General features: G+C 41.1%; 1 protein-coding gene across 1 annotated transcript; it reads left to right on the top strand.

The window, feature by feature from the left end:
• Positions 1-1,956: 1,956 nt before the first annotated feature.
• Positions 1,957-23,767, top strand: firrm (fignl1 interacting regulator of recombination and mitosis). The gene is made up of 23 exons (XM_080431950.1): positions 1,957-1,990; positions 2,557-2,645; positions 2,761-2,865; positions 3,286-3,426; positions 3,780-3,942; positions 4,122-4,206; positions 4,580-4,718; positions 6,072-6,161; positions 6,260-6,324; positions 7,575-7,723; positions 10,280-10,409; positions 11,561-11,747; positions 12,612-12,694; positions 14,459-14,510; positions 15,074-15,163; positions 15,568-15,753; positions 19,280-19,399; positions 20,448-20,543; positions 20,642-20,755; positions 21,311-21,415; positions 21,512-21,592; positions 21,694-21,843; positions 23,380-23,767. The coding sequence occupies exons 2-23, from the start codon at positions 2,580-2,582 to the stop codon at positions 23,587-23,589; spliced, it is 2,607 nt and encodes an 868-aa protein (XP_080288076.1). The 5' UTR covers positions 1,957-1,990; positions 2,557-2,579; the 3' UTR covers positions 23,590-23,767.
• The last annotated feature ends 69 nt before the right edge of the window (positions 23,768-23,836 follow it).

Raw genomic sequence — 23,836 nt, 5'->3', positions numbered from 1 at the left:
TCCAAATATTCCACATTTTATTGCAAGAGTTTTTGAAAATAGCCAATCTACAAGCTCACAACGTGTCGCATCGCGACGCGTTGTGAGCTTGTAGATCTTGTAGATCTTGTAGAGCTTGTAGAGCTTGTAGATCGAACAAGTCGAGGCATACAGGTTTAAAGTGCACATGTGGCCCAGAGATGTGGCCTAATAATTTGCTTCCTTTGGGCTTGTTTTCATCGACGTAGTTGCTTATTTCCCCCACAAACTCTGGCAACACTGTCCACAGCGTCACATTCGACTCAAACAAGCGCGCGGCTATGAATGTGTCACAACAACCACCATAGCCCGGTGGCAGAATTCCCCATACACTTGAACAATTTACACTTAATAAACCAAATAACAACCGTTACTGTAAATGAAGCCTAAAGTAGAGGAACTCCCAGGAATTCTGTACGGAGAATTACTCTCTTGCTTTTAAGGTGAGTATTGTTTTGCTGACCGAACCTGTTGCGTTAGCAAAACAAGGCTAGCTTGGCTTGTTTCAGCTGAAAAATTGCAAATGTACCCAGCTGTTTTACCCAAGGCTGATAATGCATGGATAATGCATGAGATAATAGCTATTTTTCTTGGTGACAACAAATATGTGTGTATGACTGACTCTATGAATTAATCATCCATAGGCTTTCTTGGGTTTAAAATCCTCTTAACAAACCCTGTACCTTACTGGCACACTGGTGTGAGAAAGTCAGAGGTTTTTTATTTTAAAATTAAATATTCAATAAAGGTTTAGTCAGTTAAATTAGGTCCCCTCACATCGATATACAAATTACATCCTGCACATAATTCTACATTCATTCAAACTTCTAACTAACTCTGACTTGGGAGGGAGTCTGGGAGATAGGTGGGTTATTGTCTAGTATAGTGAGTCTAGTGATCATTGCAACCTGATGTGAAAGAAAATATTTCTAAAGAAGAAAAAACGGTTAAGGTTGTTATGTATATGGACAGTCAGAATAAGTTGGTAATATTTAATTGTCATGTGGTGTCGTACTTAAACTTAATGTTGATGTGGCACACTGACTATCAAGAAAATGAAAACATGGCACTTCATGTCAAACAGGTTGCTGACCCAGCAGGTTGTAGACCATCTGTGAGTGTCGAGATGTCGCAGACCACTCTGTTGGAGGAGGTGGTCCAGTGGAGTCAGGACACCTGTCGCCAAGAACTGACATCTGTGCTGCCCAAACTTACTATATCCTTTAAAGTGCTGACATACTTGACACCAGGAATATACATTATACACTTCACCATCCACCACAACAAAACCAAATATTGGGGGGGGGGGAAACAAGTTGTTGAAGTGTGGGAGGCTGGAGCCCAAACTTCTGCTGCTCTTCCAAACCCTGAAATCCATTTTTGGCCAGGGGAGCTTTTGCCCTTTTATAAGCTTCAGGCAGTATGACTGTAAGAGTTGGGAGACCAGACCACCCTCAACCTCTGCAGATATACTAGCTGCAAGTGAAGTGACTCTCACTGACAGTGTTTGCATTGTCCTCTAAGTCGCAATTCCTTGTTGAATTGAAAGTTGCTCATAATATGAGAACTGTGGATTTTTTTTAAACCAAAGAGTATGGATGACCCAAGCTGTCCATAGCGGTGCAATATTGGTGCGTTTATCTCTTGAAGTGGGCTGGCTGTGTATTGATGGAAGTGTGACTTAAAGGCTGCAGTACAATGCAAACACCCTCTGAGTTGCTTGCGACTATAGATGCAGCAGTTATATTGTATTAACATACTCCTTATATACATTTCTATTCATTCTGGATTGCAGCTTGAAAGTGAATAGCAACAACTTGCCTGATAAAGTCGTGTAAATATCAGCAGATTTATAACCGCTGTAATTTACCTGGAATGATATACAATTTTAACTGTTGAAATATAATAATTGTGTTCCTTAGCTGTTGGTACTCGCTGCATCATAAATCTGAGAGCTGGGAGGAACATATACGTAAGTCAGTTCATTACACACTCGGAGCTCTTGTTTTGCGACCACGTCAGTAAAACCAATGGAAACTTGGTCGCTTTCAGTTGAGATGCTTAATTCATAACTGTCTCTAGGCCTGTCACAATTATTACATAATCGTCTATTCACAATTATTTGAGATAATCGCAATTACTTTGCATAATCGTCATAATCGGTTCTATGTTGAAAAATATTCAGACATTCTCAGACATTTTCCAAAAATAGCAGAAATAGCTTCTACAAGCTTACAACGCGTCACTTCGTGACGCGTTGTAAGCTTGTAGATCAGCCATTTCCGCTTTTTTTTACATTTTAGTATAACATTATTGAATATGTCAGTAATTTCTTTGTATACTTACCGGTAAGTTATTTGTCATATCTGCCCTGCGCAATTTTTCATTACGAAGCCTAACAGGCAAACAGAAATTACATTTGTATTCATGTTCCAATGTTCAATGCCTAAAAACCAAATCGTCAATTGCAATTATTTGTATGACAATTAATCGTCAACTTAAATGTTGTAATGGTGACAGCCCTAACTGTCTCTACAGGTATACTAAAGGTTATCACAGATATGTTCCTCCCTCATATTGGTCTCCAAGAGCTGGAGGAGGCCTGTTTCTCCAAGGTCTTACCTAAGGTGACGAACATCAGTTTCTCATTCGTTGTACTCGTTTGGGAATAAATAGCAATGTAACCATCATTCAGTGTGGTTAAATAATTGAGATTATGACCAATGTGTGTATCGTATGCAGGCCGTCGAGATGTTTGATACCCTATTGAAGGAAATCTCAAACCAGGTTGGAGAGCTTTCCAGTCAGAACACAGCACTGCGTGCCACGCTGAGGAACATTCTACAGGTGGTTTCATTACTTTGTTTTGTTCTATTTACGAGTCTGTAGTGAGCAGCTGGGCGTAAATTTGGAACTCATCGCTTTGGTCTAAAACACATGAATGCAAAGTTCAAATTTAATGTTTCCGTCTTAGACTAGAGAACCTTCACCAGGTCACACCTTAAATCTTTCATGTGTTGTAAAACCTAACCAGCCTCGATTCATACTTAGTCACACAATCGTGTCGTGCGCCGAGAATAACCGACCCGCAAGCTCACAATGTGTTGCGGATGCGACACATTGTGAGGTTATAGGTCAACTATCCTCAACCGTTCTCGGTGCGCAACACCATTGCCTGACGGAGCATAAACTAGGCTTTGCTGTGTGAAACGAGTGTTTTTTTTTCTATAAGAGCATTTTTTTATTGGTTATTTCTGTATGTTCCAGGCAATGGTGCAGATAATAGAGGCGATGTCTGCATGTGTGCGTCATGTGGGCACGTTCGAGAGAATTCCTGATTTGGATACTATTCGCACTTTACCCTCTTGTATCCTTAAAGTCCTAAGGGATACCTTCCAGCACTGCAAGGTAAATGATTTAGTTCACAAAATAAAGTCTTGTAATACGCACAGCTTAAAACTGGTACTGGGTTGAAAAAGCATAAAAACATCAGCTGTGAACCTGTTCTTAAAAGTCCTCCCAAAAGTCTAATAAATGTTAAACATTTCCATTCATGCATTTACTGGTGAAATGGATGTTATTCCAACTTAAATTGTACCTTACTGAAACATCCTCTATGTTTTTAATGCCCTCAACAAGGCCCTTTTATCAACACTTAAGCTCATTGCTTAAAGTTATGATGGATTATATTATGTTTTTCACTCTTATTTGAAACAACATAACAACTAGTCCCATTCCACATGTGTCATCCTTTCCTCCAGGAGAGTGAGGTGATGTATTGTGGCCGTCTGTCGCTGGTGGCAGACATGCTTCAGGGTCTCTTCAAGGAGGCATACTCCCTACACAAAGGTCTCATGGAGCTGCTGGACAAGATTTCCTTGGATATCAATGCCTCAGAGGAGGAGGTGTCTGATGTTGTCACAGGTGTGTGTATGTGTAGATGTGCCTGTGCACATGTGGGTGCACATGCATATAATGCTCACTCACAGGGTGGATAAACCTCCATGCTTGTGATAACATTTTCAACAGCAGTATTTATTTGTATGCCTATACCACAATATCACTTGTTGTTTCATCAAATACACTTGTGTTCTTTTCCTCAGCGATTCACAGCCTGCTGGATATCTGCTCTGTCATCTCTGACCTGGACATAGCACTTCATGCCAACACATGGAAATTCATTATCAAGTTAGTAGTGCTGTCACTGTCAGTGATCTTGGCACTCTCTGTGTCCCATGCCAGTGACATTTGCTTTCGTTATACACAATGCATAGACTGGGAGAGGGTTTTATTCATCAATTAAATCTTAATGATCAGTTCGGCAGCGGCTCTGGAGGTAGAGCAGACGTCTGGGAGCTGTCCGGTTTGATCCCCTGCTCTCACCGCATGGTTACCTCTGCTTTTGGTTTGTGAATGTGTACCGCATTATAATTAACGGTGTGTGTGTGAATGGGTCAATGTGAAGTACATTGTAAAATGCTTTGAATGGTTGGAAAGACTAGAAAGGTGCTATATAAATGCAGTCCGTTTACCATTCACCATTCATGTGTGCACTGTGCAGACAGAGTGTACGGTACCAGTCGCTGGTGGAGGAGCATCTACGTCATGGTGACATCAGCAACAGTCTGTGTGACAACCTGCTGGCATCCTTTCACAGCTGTCTGGAGCTGGCTGAACAGATCAGAGAGGCTGGTCTGCAGGTAGGAATACTGATTGAATGTGTGTTGAACATTGATTGATTGATGTACTTTATTTATTAAGACATGAGAAAACAGTACATGGAAGTACAATTCACAATACAAGGTCTACTAAACTGGATAACTCATAAAAGCACTAAGCTTGTTTAAAATGAGTTCCCACGCACACAAATGATGACATATAAGAGACAGACAGATATACACTACTATACAGAACGTCATACGATCAGCTTACATAATCTTGTACATAAGAAATATGTACAAGAAAATAGTTTGGGGGGGGGGGGTCCTGGGGGGATCCCTGCAGGGAAATCCTTTTATTTTCAGCATTAGCTTCTAAAGAAAAACATTTGATTCAGTTGATGGCTCTACCCCTTTGTTGTTGTTGTTGTTTGTATATTCAGCCCGCCCTCACAGGCTGTGTCGCAATAGTAGATATTTCTGTGTCATGTTGTATCTTTGATGTCCTGTTCAGGTCAAATGTGACCCATTTGTTATACTGTTTATTCTTGAAGCACAATGAGTGAGGTTTGAGGTTGTAAGCAATAAGCATAAAGTTGGGATTTGGAGAGGTGAAGATTTGCTGATACTGCTGTGTTTTGTTGTCCTGTTATCTTCAAGGTTTAAGGTTAACTCTATTATCCCACAAGGAGAGAATTGTTTTGCTGCCAGGCTCACATAAAAATAGACAACATCCACACAGTAAATCACAGAGCTACGAGCTAGTACAGGGAAATGGAAGTTCAAGCATGTGCAAATGTGCAGCGTGCAGGGAAATAGAAATTCATACCAAGTACAGTACCAATCCATCTAGCTGCCATTAAGCATACAGTGTCAATAGCCCTTACTGTAAGTTAGGATGAAGGAGGCTATGGGGTGTTTTAGTCCTTTAGGCTTGCGGGCAATAGCCGCCACAAATTGTGTGTGGATGGTCCTGGCAATCCAATATAGCTTTAGCCCTCCTAAGGACCTGCCTGTTATAAATGTCCAAAAGCTTGATATACTACCGCCACAGAGATCATGCTGGCTATTTATTATTCAGTCAAATTTAGGTTTCCTCATGTAATACAAAAGGTTAAAGCAGACACAATAAAACGTCACAAATATTTGTAAGTATTGTAGAGATTTGTGTAAATACACAGAAATATGCTCTAGAGTTTGTCTGCACAAGTTTTCAGTACTTGGCCACATGTTATCAGGATTTCAGCTCTTAGTATGCCTGCAGAGGTTTGCCACTCTCTTCACATCAATATGAATTATAATGCTAGAGATGCTGTGGCCATTAAAAAAAGAAGAAAATATAAGTTTTGATTGAGTTGATGATTTTGTTTTTTTGTTTGTTTTTAATTTTCAAAGGACACTGCACAAAGCCCAGAATGCAAGCTGTTCCAGAAAACCACAAAGATGTGCAGATTCTTTGCCAACACTTTAGTTCATTACATAAAGGTACAGGATTAGTTCTTCCCTGCTTTTTATTTCCTTCAACTCTGATTACACATCGGAACTATTCAAATGTGAATGTCTTCACTCTGCCTCTTCAACAGGAATTTAAAACCTTTCTGACAAAATATTGTTCCCGCTTTCACCAACTCTACCTCCAGATCACCAGGTAAAGTTTTGTTATGAGGCAAAAACGAAAACAATTTATACCCACATTAAATACAGTTGGTCATTAAATACTGAGCATTATTAAGATACACAGTTACTATTACAGTACACATTATTATTTATCATTTTAATTTACAGCCTATTATATACACATGTACATACATACATATATATATATATATATATATATATATATGCACACACACACACACACACACACACACACACACACACACACTCTGAATGTGTATTTAATGGGGGACTATAAGGGAACCAGTGTTTTTAGGTGGGTCACAGTAGCAGAGGCGCCTGTTTACTACAGGGTTTTCCAGCAGTGGTCATATCCTTCCTGCCTGACCATTGACAGTGGAGGGCAACAGGCTTACATTAGATGAGATAAAGTGAATGTCCGCACACGATATTCTGCTCTCAACAATAATGAATAACGTTTTGCCTTCAACAATAATGAACGTTGTTCGTTGTTGTTGGTTATATAAATACAAAGACAGGAGAACAGTGTATCGTGTGTGGACATTCCCTTTTTCTTCACTTGGGTTATTTTTCAGTCCAGAACCGTGTTTAAAGAACTGTGGAGATGTGCATATCCTACCTTTTTTCATATTCTTTACATGAGAAGAGACGCACGCACGCACACACGCACGCAGCACATAGAGAGAGAGAGAGGGTTGTCCTACCTCAGGCATGGCTGCATCAATCCTCGTTTACAGCTTGGTTTGATATGCCAGCCTTCGGTTGGATAATATTGCAACAATGAATGTTGGGGATAATATACAGGTGTGTGTGTATATGTGTGTTTATATATATGTATAATATTAATGTACTCATTAAAGGTAGTTAAAGCAAAATGTTTTTTCATGACAAAACAAATACATTTTCAGGTGGTTTGCCAATTTTGTCCAGTCAGGACAGAGTACCCATTTATCAGCTTAAATTTGTGTTTCAGTTTGAACATTGTCTGCTTATTGTTTGTGTCATCACTTTCAGTTTCACTTGTTTATCCTGTGTGTTATCTCTCCTGATTGGATGAAATTGATATCGCAACCTGAAAATGCATTTTATGTTTACTAAAGCGCTTCATTGACAGGGAGACCCTTGTTACTTTAAAAAATAGAGCTATTTACTTACTTATTTTAACCAAAAAATAGTAAGAGCAACATTTAAGAGCAATTCTCAAATTGTTACAAAAATACAAACAGGTGAACATACAGTATTTTGTTTTCTCCCACTCAGTAAGTTTCCTCCGAGCCTCTGTGCCCTGGCAATTCCCTCCCCTCTGTCTGAGGAGCTGAACGTGGCTGCCCTGGTTCCCATGGAGGCTTTACTCTCCCAGCTTCTTCCACTACGGCCCTTTGCAGAGGTTGTCCTCCAACTTGACCAGCGTGAGTACACAGCTAAATCTGCATTTAACCCATTAAAACAGGGAAAGCATCTGTGTCACTTTAGATTTGAACCACTTTAACCATTATTTTATACTTTGGCTATTCAAAAATAGCAGATCTACAAGCTCATAGCGCTTCACTTCGTGCCACGCTATGAGCTTGTATCTGCTATTTTTGAAAAATTGTCAAAATGTGTGCATTTTTGTCTCCGCCAGGCCGAAAGGCATGGCGAGAGAGTATGTTTTCGCCCCTGTCCGTCCGTCCGTCCGTCCGTGTGTCCTGTCTGTGTGTTAGCAGCTAATCTCTGGCACCGTTGGCCCGGTCGCTCCGAAACTGTGCACACACACTCCCTGATGCCAATTCAGAACCTCTACCCCAATTTTCACATGGGCCTGTTATAGCGCCACCAGGAGGCCGATTTGTGCAAAACCCTTTTTTTTTAACATTACTCCTACAGATTTTATCCAAACGTCATGCAAATCGGTTCACAGTATCTCTATAGTCATGTGATCAACACAAATCTGTCCGATTTCCCATATTCCATCCTCATTGCCTATGGTTGGCTTCCAAAGTTTGCAGGATTGGTCCGTTTTGAACAAAAAGCCTCAAACTATGCACGCAGCTTGCGATTTCCGTGAATTTTCACACGCACATTCCCACTAGGCCAAGGAAGAAATGCCACCCTTTTCACATTGGCCTGTTATAGCGCCACCAGCAGGTCTAATTTAGCAAAACACATTTTTGGAACAAAATGCCTCAAATCATGAATGCAGTGTCTGATTGCCGTGAAAGACCTAAGAATAAATGGCACCCTTTTCACATTGGCCTATTATTATTATTGGCCACAATAACGTACCTGACCTGGCGGAGACCTGTGCTCCGAGGAGCACTTTTTCTAGTTTTTTACTCAAATCTTTGCTTCTGGGGGTTCCTGGAACAAAATATTTTGAGATGGGGGGGGGGGGGGCGGGGGGTTGGTGGCCAAATACATATAATTTTGGGGGTCGTTGACATGAAAAGGTTTGAGAGCCACTGGCAACATGGCAACATACTTTTTTTCAGAAAACGTAACATTTAGAAGACATTTGTAGAATCGTCCTCGGGTCTTAATGGGTTAATGAGATTTTATTGAATTGAGTTTGGAATTTTGACACACACACCAAATAATTGGTAGACCTGTCACTAATTACCAGGCACAGAGGTGCAGAACATCATGGATTTCGGTGGCCAATGTACTGTACATCAACACAACCTGTATGTTACGTCCCCATTTCCAGCAACCTAGAATGACTAGACTGACTACCTATCTTCTTCAGTACTTTGAAAAATCTATCCACATGCATGGGAATACAATATTTGACCCACTTCTTTACACCTAATCATCATCATCATCATCATCATCATCATCATCATCATTATCATAACCTTTATTTCAACCTGGTACGATTGAGGGGCAGGCCCTCATTTTCAATGTAGCCGAGATACAACACAATACTCAACAGAAGACCGAAAATACTCAAAAGTTAAAATACTTAAAACTAAAACAGATAAACCAAAATATTTAACAAAGCCGTTACAATCTTGAACAATAGTGTTGGAAATCATTGCCCTGAATTGACCCATAGAAGAAAATTAACAGATTTTAAGTGTTCTGGACTGAGTCCATTCCAAGCAGATGGAGCACTGACAGAGAGAATGCTGCCTTGCCTATCTCTGTCTGAGCATGAGGAACTTTGAGCATCAGGAAGTCACTCGAGCGGGTCTGGTAGGGACTAGGGTTCTGATTCAACATAGAACAAATATAAGGGAGGAGTATTCCCGAAATGGCTTTAAAAAAAACAGATACCAGTGCTCCTGTAAATGTGATGTGAAAAAAATAAAACAAAACAGTGACTCACAGTAGTTGGGAGTCTCATCGCTGACAGGATATTTTTGTTAGTGTCTGCGTGGAACTCAAAGAAAACACTGTGCTGGTAGTTATCGACCGAGTGCACCAGTTTACTGCCCTCAAACTAGAGGCCTGTCTTCTGCTGGCCGAGTCCCATTTTCTCTCTTTTTTTGCTGCGTAGGAGGGCTTGTCCTCAGCTTACCTCTTGTTCATGTAGGATGCCATGGATGATGGCTCTGCTTCCCTTCTGAGATGGAATATTGTGACATGAACCTACCTCCAGTGCCACTGTTTATGCATCTGTTAGGTAAAACAACACAAACAACGGAAATAAGGTTTCCGACTGCGGGCCTTTGATGTCAGAAACGGGGGCACAATGCAGTCCAACAACTCTGGCAGTCTGGTATTATACCCAATAAATGTGTCGCTTGAATGCGACCCATGTGACTTTCACTGCTGCTGCAATGATGCAAATTTTCCATTAAAAGGAAATCTGTTATAAGGAAATCTGTTATCGCAGTGCTGGCTCACAAGTGCGAGTGGCTGACTGCCAACCATACATTATATTCACACGCTAGTTCCAGTGGTGGTGGTGGTAGTAGCAGGAGGAGCAATGATACAATACCTTCCGATTTGCCTGACCATTGCCTTTTTATGTTTAAATACAGGGTTTGGTCCTGAGTTTGAGCTTCCCCATTGTCTTCTGCTGGCTAGTGTCCTATCCCAGCTGGCTCCCCAGCCAGAGGAGGTGATGCATCTCTGGCACGAGGGCAGCCAATTCTCAGAGGATACTCCCAGGTAATGACCCCGGCGTCATAGCACTAGAATGTCTGGCTTAACCTCCTTTTAGGATAACACCATTTTGGAATTTTTGGGTTTCGTTTTGAAAGAGACCAGCTGGCCAGACCCTGGCATGCTGGTCTGGGCAGGGTGAGTCAGTCCAGCTTAGTGGTTATCAGAAAAGCAGCACATTAGGGGAATTGTAAGGGAATGAAATACAAGTCTGAGGAAGTCTTACAAACAGAGCTCTCTCTGTTAATATTTTGAAATTAGACAAACTGTTTTCCAGGCCTGGTAAAGGTTTGAAATTAATCAAATGCTTTGTAAAATGTTTGGATGTACATTGTTCTTGGCTATTGATTTTGTGCATAAAAAAACCTGTCTAACATTATGTGAAATACCTGTGGCCTAATGTGTACAGGACGTTGCCTGACAAAAAAATAATTGATCTACAAGCTGACAACATGTTGCATTGTGAATTGTGATACGTTGTTAGCTTGTAGATCCGTTCTTTTTGTCATGTGACACCTTCGCTCGAGTCTGTCTTGGGGGATTGGTAGCACACATGTGTAAGAGCCTCATTATTACGTAAATTATCTGTGAATTATATACCGAATAGGCCTGGAAATGGTGTAATATACTGTACTTTGGAAAAGTATAATATACCCTGTACAAATCCAAATGTTTAATATAGACAATTATGTAGTGAGTTAAGAGAGAGTGTAGAAAGTTGTAATAGATTGTGCCTTATACAGTAGTTATTAACTTATGTTTTTAAAATTTGCATTTAAAGTAGCCTCGATCTCCAGGCTTTTATTGCTTAGTTTTGCTAAAAAATAAAAGCCTGGCCCAACTATAGCCTGTACTGGGTATGAGGAAGTGTTTCATTTCCCAACCAACCAGAGTGCAGTGGGCGTCGCTCGTAATGTTGTGTTAACGGGGCGGGGGTTGACGGACAGATCGGTGAACCAATGGGATCAGGCGCCGTCTCTCGCCGGCTCTATACACACGCCCCTTTATACACGAAATCAGGAGGGTTGCAGCAGGCTACATTTAAAGCTAGTTTCACTAGTTTTTTTTTTTATCGTAAATCTTCAGAATTACCTCAGGAACAGCAGCTTTTTGGAAATGATAACCAGACCACAAACTGTATCTCTTTTATTCCCAAGGCTCCCACTCTTCCAGGCTGTGCTCAAGAGTTTTCAACGATGTTGCATTGAGCGACGAGTACCCGTGATGTTACTAGGGGTCATGATGAAAGGTCAGGCCCAGGGTACAGTCACCCTGCACCACCATGTCTGTGTGCAGCTCTGTGCCAGTGTAGCCGCCCTGCCCCCAGCTTTTTTCCCCACACTGGTGAGGACAAAACACTTTGTTTTTATCTATGGTGGAACAATTATGTGAGGAGATATTGGTGTGTTTTGGGTAACATGGGTGTGTTCTATTTAAGATTGTTAACCACTCTCTTGGACAAATCAAAGTCAGTCTGGGAGTGGGACCTAATTATGTGAGGAGATATTGGTGTGTTTTGGTTAACATGATTGTGTTCTATTTAAGATTGTTAACCACTCTCTTGGACAAAACAAAGTCAGTCTGGGAGTGGGACCTAAATTTGGAGCTCATGAGGAGTCATGGGAACATGATTTAAGGTGCATTGACACACCACCTCCTTGTGTCTTACGCTAGGAACCCACCAGGCACGCAAGCATAAGTGCACGGATGCTGAATTTCTTCCACTCCATGTTGAGTTTTGGTACCTCTTCTTAGCCTTAATTTGAATTACACCGATTTAAAGTGCAAAGTGAGTAACTACCGTAAAAAACAATACATCAATCCCCATCATTCATGAGTTGGGTCAAAGATGTGCTATCCTTTATACCATTAGAAAAGCTCAGAAAGAAATGGCAGATCTACAAGCTCACAACGGATCACATGACAAAGCTTGTAGATTGGCTATTTCTGCTGCACGACATCAGTCGTTCCAAGTATGAAATATGACTTAAGGAGATTCCTGTAACTTGACTAATGACATTGTGGAGTAGTAATTTGTTGTGTTGTTTTTAAGTGGTTGTATTCTTTCAAGCCATTCTGTGTCTCATAGATTCTGCTGTTGTTTTTCTTTCTTCAGATTTCCTGCCTTTCATAATGGGCTGTTGCTTATAATATTTTCTGATAACATTCCCAGACTGCCTTCCTCTGTCCCTGCCTCCCCCTTCACAGGAGCGCTGTTTGGTGCAGACGCTGCTGCAGGCTGACACTCAGACGGCCCTCCTGGCAACAGACATTTGGTGCTTCATGGCACGGTGAGATTTATTGCCACTTTATTGCCAAGTATTTGTATGAGGAATTTGCGGTTGCAGCAACAACCCATCATTGCAGAATTATCACTAAACTACCGTCAAATAGGATATACAGGACTCACCTATAAAGCATCAGTAGACTATATAATGGCGGTAGTGGCTCAGGTGGCAGAGCAACCGCTTGGGAATCGGGTTCCTATTTTGATCCCCGGCTCCCCCTGAGTTAGTGACGAAGTGTCCTTAGCGAGACACTGAACCCCTAACTTCTCCTTATGAGCAGTTTGGTTCCTTGCATGGTTTCCACCGCCGTCCCCCGTTGTGTGTGAAAGTTTGAATGTAATGCTCAAGCGCTTTGGATAAGGGAGCTATGTAAATACAGCATTTACCATTCACTATAGGCTACATTAACTATAAATTGTAAATGTTTACATTTATGGATGTAATATGTGGGAACTGGGAATGAGTGTAAGTATGTCTGTAAGTAGCCTATGCATGTAGGTACAGTAAGTGTTTACAGTAAGTATACATTTGTATAGATGGATATTTCCGTTCGCCTTCCTTTCCGTTTTATATGGAAGGATGTATTGTATTTATTGTAGCCTATGTGGCGTATAGGGTGCCATCATCTGTGACTTGTATTGCTATTTTTGTCTTCCTGGAAAGAATGCCATAATGATTATTATCTTTCAATTTTATTGTGTTATACTCAGCATTTTCAAGGAATATGTACAGTATTTGTCATAATGACCTGTTATAGCTGTAACAGCTTTAAAGTGAGATCCATAATCATTTCAAATCTTAGCTCACCGTGATGTGCATGTGATAAAAGCTATAAATATGCAACAATATCAAATATCCACATTATGCAAGTATAAAGTGTAAAATCTTATATACACTGGGTTAATCATTTATACATCAAGAAACAACAATCAAGAGTGTTTTTCATTCACGCTAGGCTAACAATTCTTCTTAAAACATACTTTTATAGGACATCCCTTTATTGTAATTTTAATTATTACAATTTGTATTTCTTTGTTCATGATTCCACTCTTATTGAAGCTTGTAACTTCCATGTTATTGTCTCACTCTCTTTCTCACTTAATTATTAAAAAAACCTTTATAAAAGAGTTTATAGCCCTGCATTGTATTTATTCACTTATTTATTATTATTATTTATATTCTTTATTCTGGGAAACAGTTATGTGTTTACTATTACCGTACTCGTAAACATACCTGGAGTAAATGTTAGTTTAATCCAGTTGCTAGAGTTTACTTAATAGACTGAACTATTTCCTGTGATTGTCTAAACCATCTGGCGCTGAGTGCATGGCACAGGACACAGGCGATTCCTAAGAATCTGGCATATGGGAAATTCTAAAGCAGGTCTGCTGAGTCACTCCTTATCTTTTTCCGCTATCTGAAAACCCACCTGCTCAGACTCCTCTCCATTCCAGACTACCTCCTCAAACGTAGCCAGTTCCACAGAATTCAATCATTCTCATCCTGTCGGGCACCTACAGTACAAGTATATTTGCGTCTACTCTTCCTTCGGAAGAAACTATTTGGATAGATACTAGTTTTGTTTCTTACTTGTTACATTGTTGCATATCCTGTAATTCCATGACCAATTACACTGATAGCTAGCAAACGTAAGTCACTCGGGATAAAACTGTCTGCTACATACATGCTTAAATAAAGAAAATGTTTGACCCAAGTCTGGCTGTGTAAACCTTAATTCTCTGCTGATCATATACTCTTTGTCCTCAGGTACGGGACAGCTGAACTTTGTCTGCACCACACTGTCCTCATCGCCAATCTGGTGGGTGGATACCGTGTGTGTGTGTGTGTGTGTGTGTGTGTGTGTGTGTGTGTGTGTGAAAAAATGTAAAGCCCAAAGGGAAGGTAGTCAAGGTACAAAGATAAAGTATATAATTAATTAAAATCTCAGTCATTTCTAATATATTTGACTTTTTAATATATATTTTCAATACCGACCACTTCTGATATAGACCAACTCAACTTTTTATAATTATAGACCAAGTGAACCTATTATAATTAAGTGAAACTGACAACTTTCCATATTACTTCCTGTCTATGATCTTTTCCTACTGTATGCACACACTAAATACAGTAGGAATTCTAAATCCCTTAATCCTCCACTATGGGGAGTGAGGGGTTAGTGGGTGGCTCACTCTGTCCTTTGTGGCACCCCAACAGAGGTGACAATTGGTGTTATTGAACCTGAAGGGGACACGGACACCTGTCCATAATAAGAATACGCTGAAACCCCATGGCTCTTCACCCCTCCTCTTCCTCTCTCCTCCTGGGTCTCCACATTGTCTCAGCTCCTCACCGTTGGCCTGCTTCTCTCTCCTGCTCCAGGTGAAAGTGTGTGGCGAGGGCTGTTACCAGGAGGCCCACCTGGGCCTGCTGCTCAGACGGCTGGTGTTCCTCATGACCCCCAACCACCAGGTCAGTGACACCACTGGGAAGTCCGTTTTCTCACACTTAACCCCTTCCTTCAACCCTTTTCCTCAGAGTTAACGACCCTTCAACCTTTTCCTCAGAGTTAAGGTCAAGATAACAGTTTTAAGATCCAAGGTTCAGGATGTGGATATTACTCATTTCATAATGAGATCAAACTGTTTCCTTGTGCTGTTTTAGGATGAGAACCAGTATAGAAACCTATTTTAAATCTTAAATGGAAAGGGAAAGTTGAATTGTGTTGCATGTGTGTGGGTGTGCGCGTCATGACGATTATCAAGTTACTGTGTAGACTGATCAGAGATGACGTTATGAATGATAACATGGTAATAAATAGTGTGAACAACATTCCTGGCCATTTCCCTTAGGTGTGTTTCTGCTTCTTAATCTAGATGGAGTTGGTGGAGCGCTTCCCTTCCTCTCAGATGGAGAACCTGGCAGTGTGGCGTCATGTCCTCCTCAGAGCCCTCTCACACGATGTTCGCCTCCGCGTTGAGACGGACATAATCGCTCTAACACAGCAAGTCCTGAATGACTGGCAGGGCGGGGGACACAAACTGGGACAGCTGGAGAAAGTGGTGAGGGAGACCCCGGAATATTGATGGTGGTGGACAGTGACACTTGAGGCCAGGAAAACCTTCAGCATGAAATAGAATAGAGCAGGGGTCTTCAACATTTTTCAGGCCAAGGACCCCTTGGTTGAGAGAAGGCTGAAGCATGGTTGGACCCCCACTAGATATTGTATAAAACTGTGTTGCAGATTAAACTTTTTCATAGATTTCATAGATTTAGCTTCATAGACTTGTTTGACAGCACTATCATTAGTGTATGTTGGATTCATGTTAACGTGTATTTTCATTTACATTACATTTAACCATAAAAACCATCACTTAAACCATCACTTTTCCCTCTACACCATGCCGAAAATAGCCTATTTTTTTTAATGATTGTGCAATTTTTTTTTTAGGATTTCTTTTTTAGGAATTAATTCATGAATTAATTATATTTTTCCCCCTCAAAATATTAACGAGTTGGTGTGATGATGGAAAACACAACTACCTTATGCTATTGTTAGTCACATTTATTCAACGTTGTGTTTATCTTTGTACCAGTGTTTTTAAATTTAAGTCCAGTTTCAATCATATTAGTCAACCTCATCTTGTTTTTATTTAGTTTTAGTGGACTAAAAGTCGAGCATTTTAGTCTTTATCTTAGTCTAACAAAACATTAAGTATTTAGTTCAGTTTCAGTCAACAAAAATGGTTTACATTTTAGTCTAGTTTTAGTCAATGATACATCTTTTAGTCTACTCCATTCCATGCAAACTTGGCACACTGATCCCAGTACAACCCAACACTAAACACCTGGTTATAGAACCAATGTCCAGTTCTACCAACTGATCCCAGTACAGCCTGACAACACAACACCTGGTTATAATATGAACCAACCCACACTGATCCCAGTACACAGCCAACACCTGGTTATAGAACATGGGTCTTCAACAGGGGGTCCGGGACCCCTAGGTGGTCCTTAGATTTACAATAGGAGGGCCACCAAATGTTTGTGTGATAGGATTTATTTTATTTTACATTAACCACTTGAATCCTAGCATCCTTATTCTGAGGGGAACATTTGCCGAAAATATCAGATCTACAAGCTCCCTATTTTCAGCAAAGAGATTTGGTGTACAGGGGAAAAAAGAGTGAACCAAGTACAGAGCCAATGGTCAAGTTTACTAAGTACTAAGTTGAGGGTTTAAGTGGTACATTTCTGAAAATCAACATATTAACACATTGGGTGCCAGCATTTTTTCATAACAACTTACGTTGGGTGCCAGCATTCTCCCCATTGACTGCGCTTTGCTGTTTAAAGCTCTAGACTCCACGAGGAGCAAATCCATGTAAAAAAAAACATCCATTCATGTTGCGCGATGACCCTGGCTACAGCCTGGAACGATAACATTTCACTCGCGAGTTACAATGGGGGGGGATCGCGCATCGCGCATGAACGGTTTTCCCCACCGGAAACAGATTCGGAGATATAGGTGTTTTAAAGAAGGAAATAGACAGGAAGTGGATGGCAGCCATGTTTTTGTTTTTCCGGTGATCTATCTGGCCTATCCTTCTCAAGATCACAATGGGTACTCCCAGAGCTGCTCTAGCCCCGCCCGTGTGGAGAAAAACGAAAAAAACAAAAAGACATATTTCACGGTCTGGACCGTGTTCGGCACCGGACCGCTACTCTGCGCAAACACGGTTCAGACCGTGTTTGGCACCCGATGTGTTAATAGAAAATATAATGTGTAAACAAACAAACAAACATCATGAATTTACACAACACTGATGATAGCGCTGTCAAATAAGTCTATGAAGCTATCTATGAAATCTATGAAAAAGTTTAATCTGCAATACGTTATACAATATGTAGGGGGGGGGGGGTCCCTACTTCATCTCTCTGACAGCTAAAGGGTCCTTGCCCTGAAAAACGTTGAAGACCCCTGGTATAGAACCATTACCACACTGATCCCATAACATCCTAACAAGACAACACTTGGTTATAGTCAGAACCAATGTCCAATGTCTAAACACCAGGTTAGAACAGTAATGCACTACCCCACCCCCCACACGCATGCGTGCCGCACGCTGCGTTGTGTGTTGCTACCTATTACTCTATGGTTGCTACAAGCTGCTACAAGCAAGGCTAACGTTACTATTATTGGGTTCGGTTTGGCTAATGCTAGAGTTACAGGTACGTTAAAGACAGCTGACATTGCAACATACATTGACAATTTCCACTCACATTCTCCACACAATTCCTGGGGGGGGATTATATCCATCACATCAGCCAGTTCCCTGCTCTTTAGTCGAATAAGCCTAATTATGTTCCGTTATTGTTGCTTGGCGAAAGTAAGCATGGTAACGTTGGATGGATCACGTTGCAAACACCAGGAGTCAACAACAGATAAACTGCGTCGTAGTTTTGTAACTTTTGTAACTTTCGTCCGCGAAACAAATGGGGGCGAGGAACGGTTACCACTCTGCGCTTCTCGTCAAACTCAATTGCGCAAATAATATGAATACCTCAAATATTTTGGGGATATAATCCTATAGGCTACATAATTACAAAAATGAATATAGCAGATGCCTTTACTGTAATATGGGCGCTATTTTTATGTATTAAAAACATTCCTGAGCCTTACGTGCATTGCATCATTTTCACCAGAATTTCTTTGGCTCGGCGGTAAAAATGTTAGGCCGGCCCAGAGGGGTGTGGATGGTTATTCAGGTCAAATACGACATACAATCAAAGGAATGTGACTGATGAGGGTAGTTTATTGTCCTGTGGTTGACCTGATCTTGAATTTCTTTTTTTCTAGATTTTTTTTTGTTGTGGCTTTTCTGCCTTCATTGATATCACAGTAGAGAATGACAGGAAAGAGAGACAGGGAGTGACACGCAGCAAAGGTCGTCAGGAATGGCACACGAACCTGCAACACGCCGTCAGGAATCAGAGCCAATGTGGTATGCGCCTGGACCGCTAGGCCAGCGGGCGCCTCGATCTTGAATTGCTGGGAAGCCCCCCCCCCCACCTCTGGCACTTCAAGTAGATTAAAACCATGCCAAGAGTTATACACAAGAAGTTTTCATACAGTTCTCTGGTGAGAGTGTTGCTCTCAGAGTGAGTGACACAATAGCAAAAAATAAATTGACAAGTTTTGTAGGTCTTAATAGTTTGAGAAATTGACAAATATTCTGGAAAAGTGTGGGCAAATTATTGCACTTCATAGTCTTGATACGTATTATGCAAATGTAGGCTGTAGACCTATCATCCACCCCTGTCATTGTTCTTTTCACAAAAGAGATGGCTCAGTTGACGGTCCATACCGTCTGGCTATCAGCTGAGCCTGTTATTGATATTGCATTAAAGACTTGGAAGTTGGTCACTATCAGCATACTAGTATGTGATTTTGGAGAAAGCCAAGGACTGGAGAAAATAATCTGCAAATAAATAAAACCAATAATTTCCATGAAACATTAGAATGTAAGGTGTGTGTGTGTGTGTGTGTGTGTGTGTGTGTGATTATGATCTCCCTCCTGTGTCCAGAATGGGGTGCTGTCGCTCCTCTTAGTGGTGGCCCGAGGTGAATCGCCTCCTGAGGAGCAGTGTGTGTTGTCCGCACTGAGGGTAGTCACACAGCTCTGGTTACGCATGTGTCCTTTCCAGGTAAGAGACAACGGAAGACATCAACATAAAACACATACATAGTGGTGGAAAAAATACTCAAATCTTTTTACTTAGGTAAAAGTATCAATACTGCAATGTAGAAACACTGTTACAAGTAAAAGTCCCGGTAATCAAAATTGACAGTAAGAAAGTACAAAAGTATTGGTATCAAAATATACTTAAAGTACAAAAGTAAAGGTACTCATTATGCAGAAGGTCCCATTTCACAAGTTTTCAAATGTATAAAAATATTTTGAAAATAGCAGATGCGATACATTGTGAGCTTGTAGATCGGCTATTTTCAAATGGCCAAAATGTATGTAGGGCTGAAGTGGGTAATTTATGTTTTGTAATAATTGCGAACGCGGAAGGAGGCCTCCGACCAAGTGGAGCTTACTATGTAACTCTGCTTGGGTTGTGGGTGTGTGTCTCCGTGTGTGTCTCTGTGTTCATGCACTACCTATGTAGAGGGCGCCAGAGTGCAGGAATTTAGACACAGCCTGACACACACACACACACACACACACACACACACACACACACACACACACACACACACACACACACACACACACGGATTACAAGTCCGTAAATACACAATATTTTCGAGCTGCGTTCGCTTCCAGCGTTCGCGCGTCTTACTTGTAATCAAAATCTACAAAGTAACTAGTAATTGAGGTTTTCAAATAATTGTAATGGAGTAAAAGTGTAATATTTGCCTCTGAGATGTAGTGGACCCTAACCCTAAGTAAAAGTACTGAAAACTGGAAATACTCAAAAATACCTCAAAAATGTACTCAAGTACAGTACTTGAATTAATGTACTTAGTTACTTTATACCACTGTATGTACAGGTGCTGCACATGACAACTCCCTTTGTCTGTATCATGAACAGTGTTCATTTTGTCCACTAAGACTAAACAATTTCAGAAGACTGAAATAGGACTAAAACTAAATGGTGTGTTATTCAAAAGACTAAGACTAATCAGAATTTGCTGTCAAAATTAACACTGATCATGAGTGTCCCCTTCACCCCTCAACGCCTTAAGGTGGAAACCCACCCTGTGTTGCAGTGCACGCTGCGACTGCTCCTGTCCATATCTGCCATGTTGGTCAAAAGCATCGAACCTCAAGTCATATGTCAGGTACGCCACTATGCTTGTTCTTACACTTGTCATATTAACATGCCAAAAAAATAAGAATGACTGCTACAGTTTTGTGTTTCTTTGTGTGTGTGTGTCAGGCTTTGGTGTGTGTCAGTGCACTGGTGTCTCAGAAGTGCCCTGATGAGGTGGTGCTGGCTGCCCTGGAGTTTATGGCCTCTCTAGGGAAGATATTCATCTCTCATGAGAGCCAGGTAAACGGAGACAATCACTAAAGATACTGTATTTAAACAACGCACTTTTCCCCATTCATGGTAGTTTTGCTCCAGGTTGTTCAGGTTGGTTGGATGGAAAGCATCTTTTCAAACTGCCAGATTCTTGATCTGGACTTTGACTTGGCCAGGGCAGTACATTCACCTTTTTGTCGTTACTCCTGTTTTGCTTTGGCCTTGTGCTTTGGATCACTGTCCTGCTTAAAAGTTTCTCCCCAGCTTCTGTTTTGTAGCAATTTAGAGGATTGAAGCAGGTTGTATTGCAATAGCTCCCAGTATTTTGATCAATCCATTCTTCCTTCAGTTCCAAAAAGATTCCCTGTCTGTGTTGAGTAAAAGCCTCCCCGCAGCATGATGCGGCCACCACCAATACATAACTGTATGGATGGTGTTTGTTTAGGGAAACACCATCCATCCAGGCATGGGCGTTTGACAGATATCTCATATGGTGTCAAAAAGCTTGTCTGGCAAAGCTCCCTTTTGTGGAAGAGTATTGTCATTTACTAGTTAGCTATTATTTATGACTTTGTCCCCCAGAACCAGGCCTTGCCCAGGCTCAGTAGTCTGTTTGGAGCCCTGCTAGCTGAGACATCCTGGCTGCTGTACCATCACACCCTGGAGGCCTTCGCTCAGTTTGCAGAGGTAAGACTGGGGGGAATGATAAATATCTTGACAGATATATTTACCAAAACTATATATTGGTGGTGGACTGAAGAATGTGCTCCCCTGATGTTCTAGATCACAAACCATGAAGCTGTGATCTCCCAGAGCTTGTCGGTGGAGGACACCAAAAACAAAGTTGTGAATTATCTAAGCAAGGTAATCGGCGCCAGCCACATTTTATTAGGATGATCTGTCTATCTTTGATGGGGTAACAGACAACGATAGAACAATTGCATTTATTAATACTTTTCTCGTAGACCATAAATGGCCAGGAAGTGGTGGAGGCGCGGCGAGAGAGACTGAGGTTGGAGACGCCAGTTATTGAGCAACACAATGAGTGGCTGGAGAGTAATAACAAAAGTGCTGAAAGCAGTTCCGCTGTTCCTGCTTCCACTGACACTGAGGAGGTGAGTGGCAGAGTCATGTTTTTATGCTCTTTTAATCCATTAATGGGATAGTTCACCCAAAAAATAACTTTTTTTCTATTGTTAGTCACCCCATGGAGACTTGAATTCATGGATATTGTTTTGTTTTTGTCGCATTCCTAAGCCAATAATTTGATGACCAGCGGACCGGTAGGCAGCGGTTCCGGTAGGAGACACAAAGGAGACTCTTTGTGTCTCCTACCGGAACCGCTGCCGGTCATCAAATTATTATTTTTGAAAAATCCTAAATTTGTGCAAATCTCTGAAAAATAAATAACCCCCCAGAAGCAAAGATTTGAGTAAAAAAAAATCGCTTTAAAAAAATACATATATTCAAAGATTTTCACAAAGTTTCACCATTTTATCTACAAGATCTACAAGCTCAGTGCCGCACTACGAGCTTGTAGATCTGAATAGCCAAAGACATCTTAAAATAACACTGATGCGTTCCCGGATTTAATGGGTTAATGAAGCCCCCATGATTCACATCCATGTAGTTCACAATCACATCAATGTAGTTCACAATCACATCACACTTTTACAGCTGGGAGCTACTGAGTTCTAACAGTTCTTATACTGTGGGTTACGTGCCAGGTTCAAGAGCACCTCCCTCACTGGTAACTGTTAAGGGTTTAGGAGTGTGTTCATTAATGACTTAATTCACACAGATTCAAACGTCAACTTTCTTGTCATAAGCCACATACTGACTTGTGTTTCTGTTGATTGCGTTCAAGTCATCTTAAATTGTTAAAGGGATAGTTCACCCCCAAAAAGAAGATTTTTTTTCTTCTATCGATTAGTCACCCCATGGAGACTTTAATTCATGGATGTTTTTGTCGCATTCCTCAGCCAATAATTTGATGACCGGCAGCGGCTCCGGTAGGAGACACAAAGAGTCTACTTTGTGTCTCCTACCGGAACCGCTGCCTACCGGTCCGCTGGACATCAAATTATTGGCTTAGGAATGCAACAAAAACTAAAAATATATAAGCCTCCATGGGGTGACTAATCGATAGAAGAAAAGATTGTTTGGGTGAACTATCCCTTTTAATAATGCTATAAAAAATTTCCTTTTGTATTGCTTAAAATAAAACTACAAAATGTGACGACCTAAAACTTTTATTATACTGTATTCATCCAGATCAACATTTTGTCACTTTGTCTGGGAATTCCATCACAGCCAGTAATTAACCACTTTAATCCTGGCGTCTCTATTTTGGGTATATAATAGATTAAAAAAAATTATATCTCTACAAGCTGACAACACGTCGGATGTTGATAACTCGGATGTTGATAACTCGGATGTTGATAACTCGGATGTTGATAACTCGGATGTTGATAACTCAAATCAGCACAGTCCAACCCGCTAGCTAGTGGCGGTGCAACTCTTTGTGAGCTTGAATATCGGCTATTTCTTTTTACATTTATTGAATAGGGCTGAAGTGGTTAAGTCAGACAGAAGGACAGATGTTTCTTGGAGTGTTGTGTAATCATGTGACACGTGTGTCGCTCTCTCAGCCCTGTTCAAAGAGAGCGCGGCAGGAGACCAACGCGGAGGAGGAGTACAGACGCTGCATCCAGACAGCCGAGAGTGCTTTGAAGGCCCTGGGGGCTCTCACTGAGGGCCATGCCAACACCGCTTCCCCACGTCCGCCATGGCTGGATTCCAAGCTGTGTGAGCTACAGATGTTGATAACTCAAATCAGCACAGTCCAACCCGCTAGCTAGTGGCGGCTTTCTTCCAGTGCCTGATTAGTGCTTCTTGTTTTTTACAAGCTAGTTGAGTACATTATTATAAATATGTTTTGGGAATTTGTGAAAGCAAGACATTATTTCATTTGTCATATGTGGCCTGCATTTTGTACAACAGCTGTGTTTATTAAACTTTGTTACCTTTTTATATACAGAGCTCTGTTGAATATCTTTTTAAACCCTCTGCCTAGTGCAGTCTCCATAATTTCCACAATGACTATTT

The sequence above is a fragment of the Gymnoscopelus braueri genome (genome assembly GCF_963280865.1).
Source record: "Gymnoscopelus braueri genome assembly, chromosome: 6".
Taxonomy (NCBI): Eukaryota; Metazoa; Chordata; class Actinopteri; order Myctophiformes; family Myctophidae; genus Gymnoscopelus; species Gymnoscopelus braueri.
Note: the sequence above shows the minus strand (reverse complement) of the source record. Positions and strands in the feature narration are given on the sequence as shown.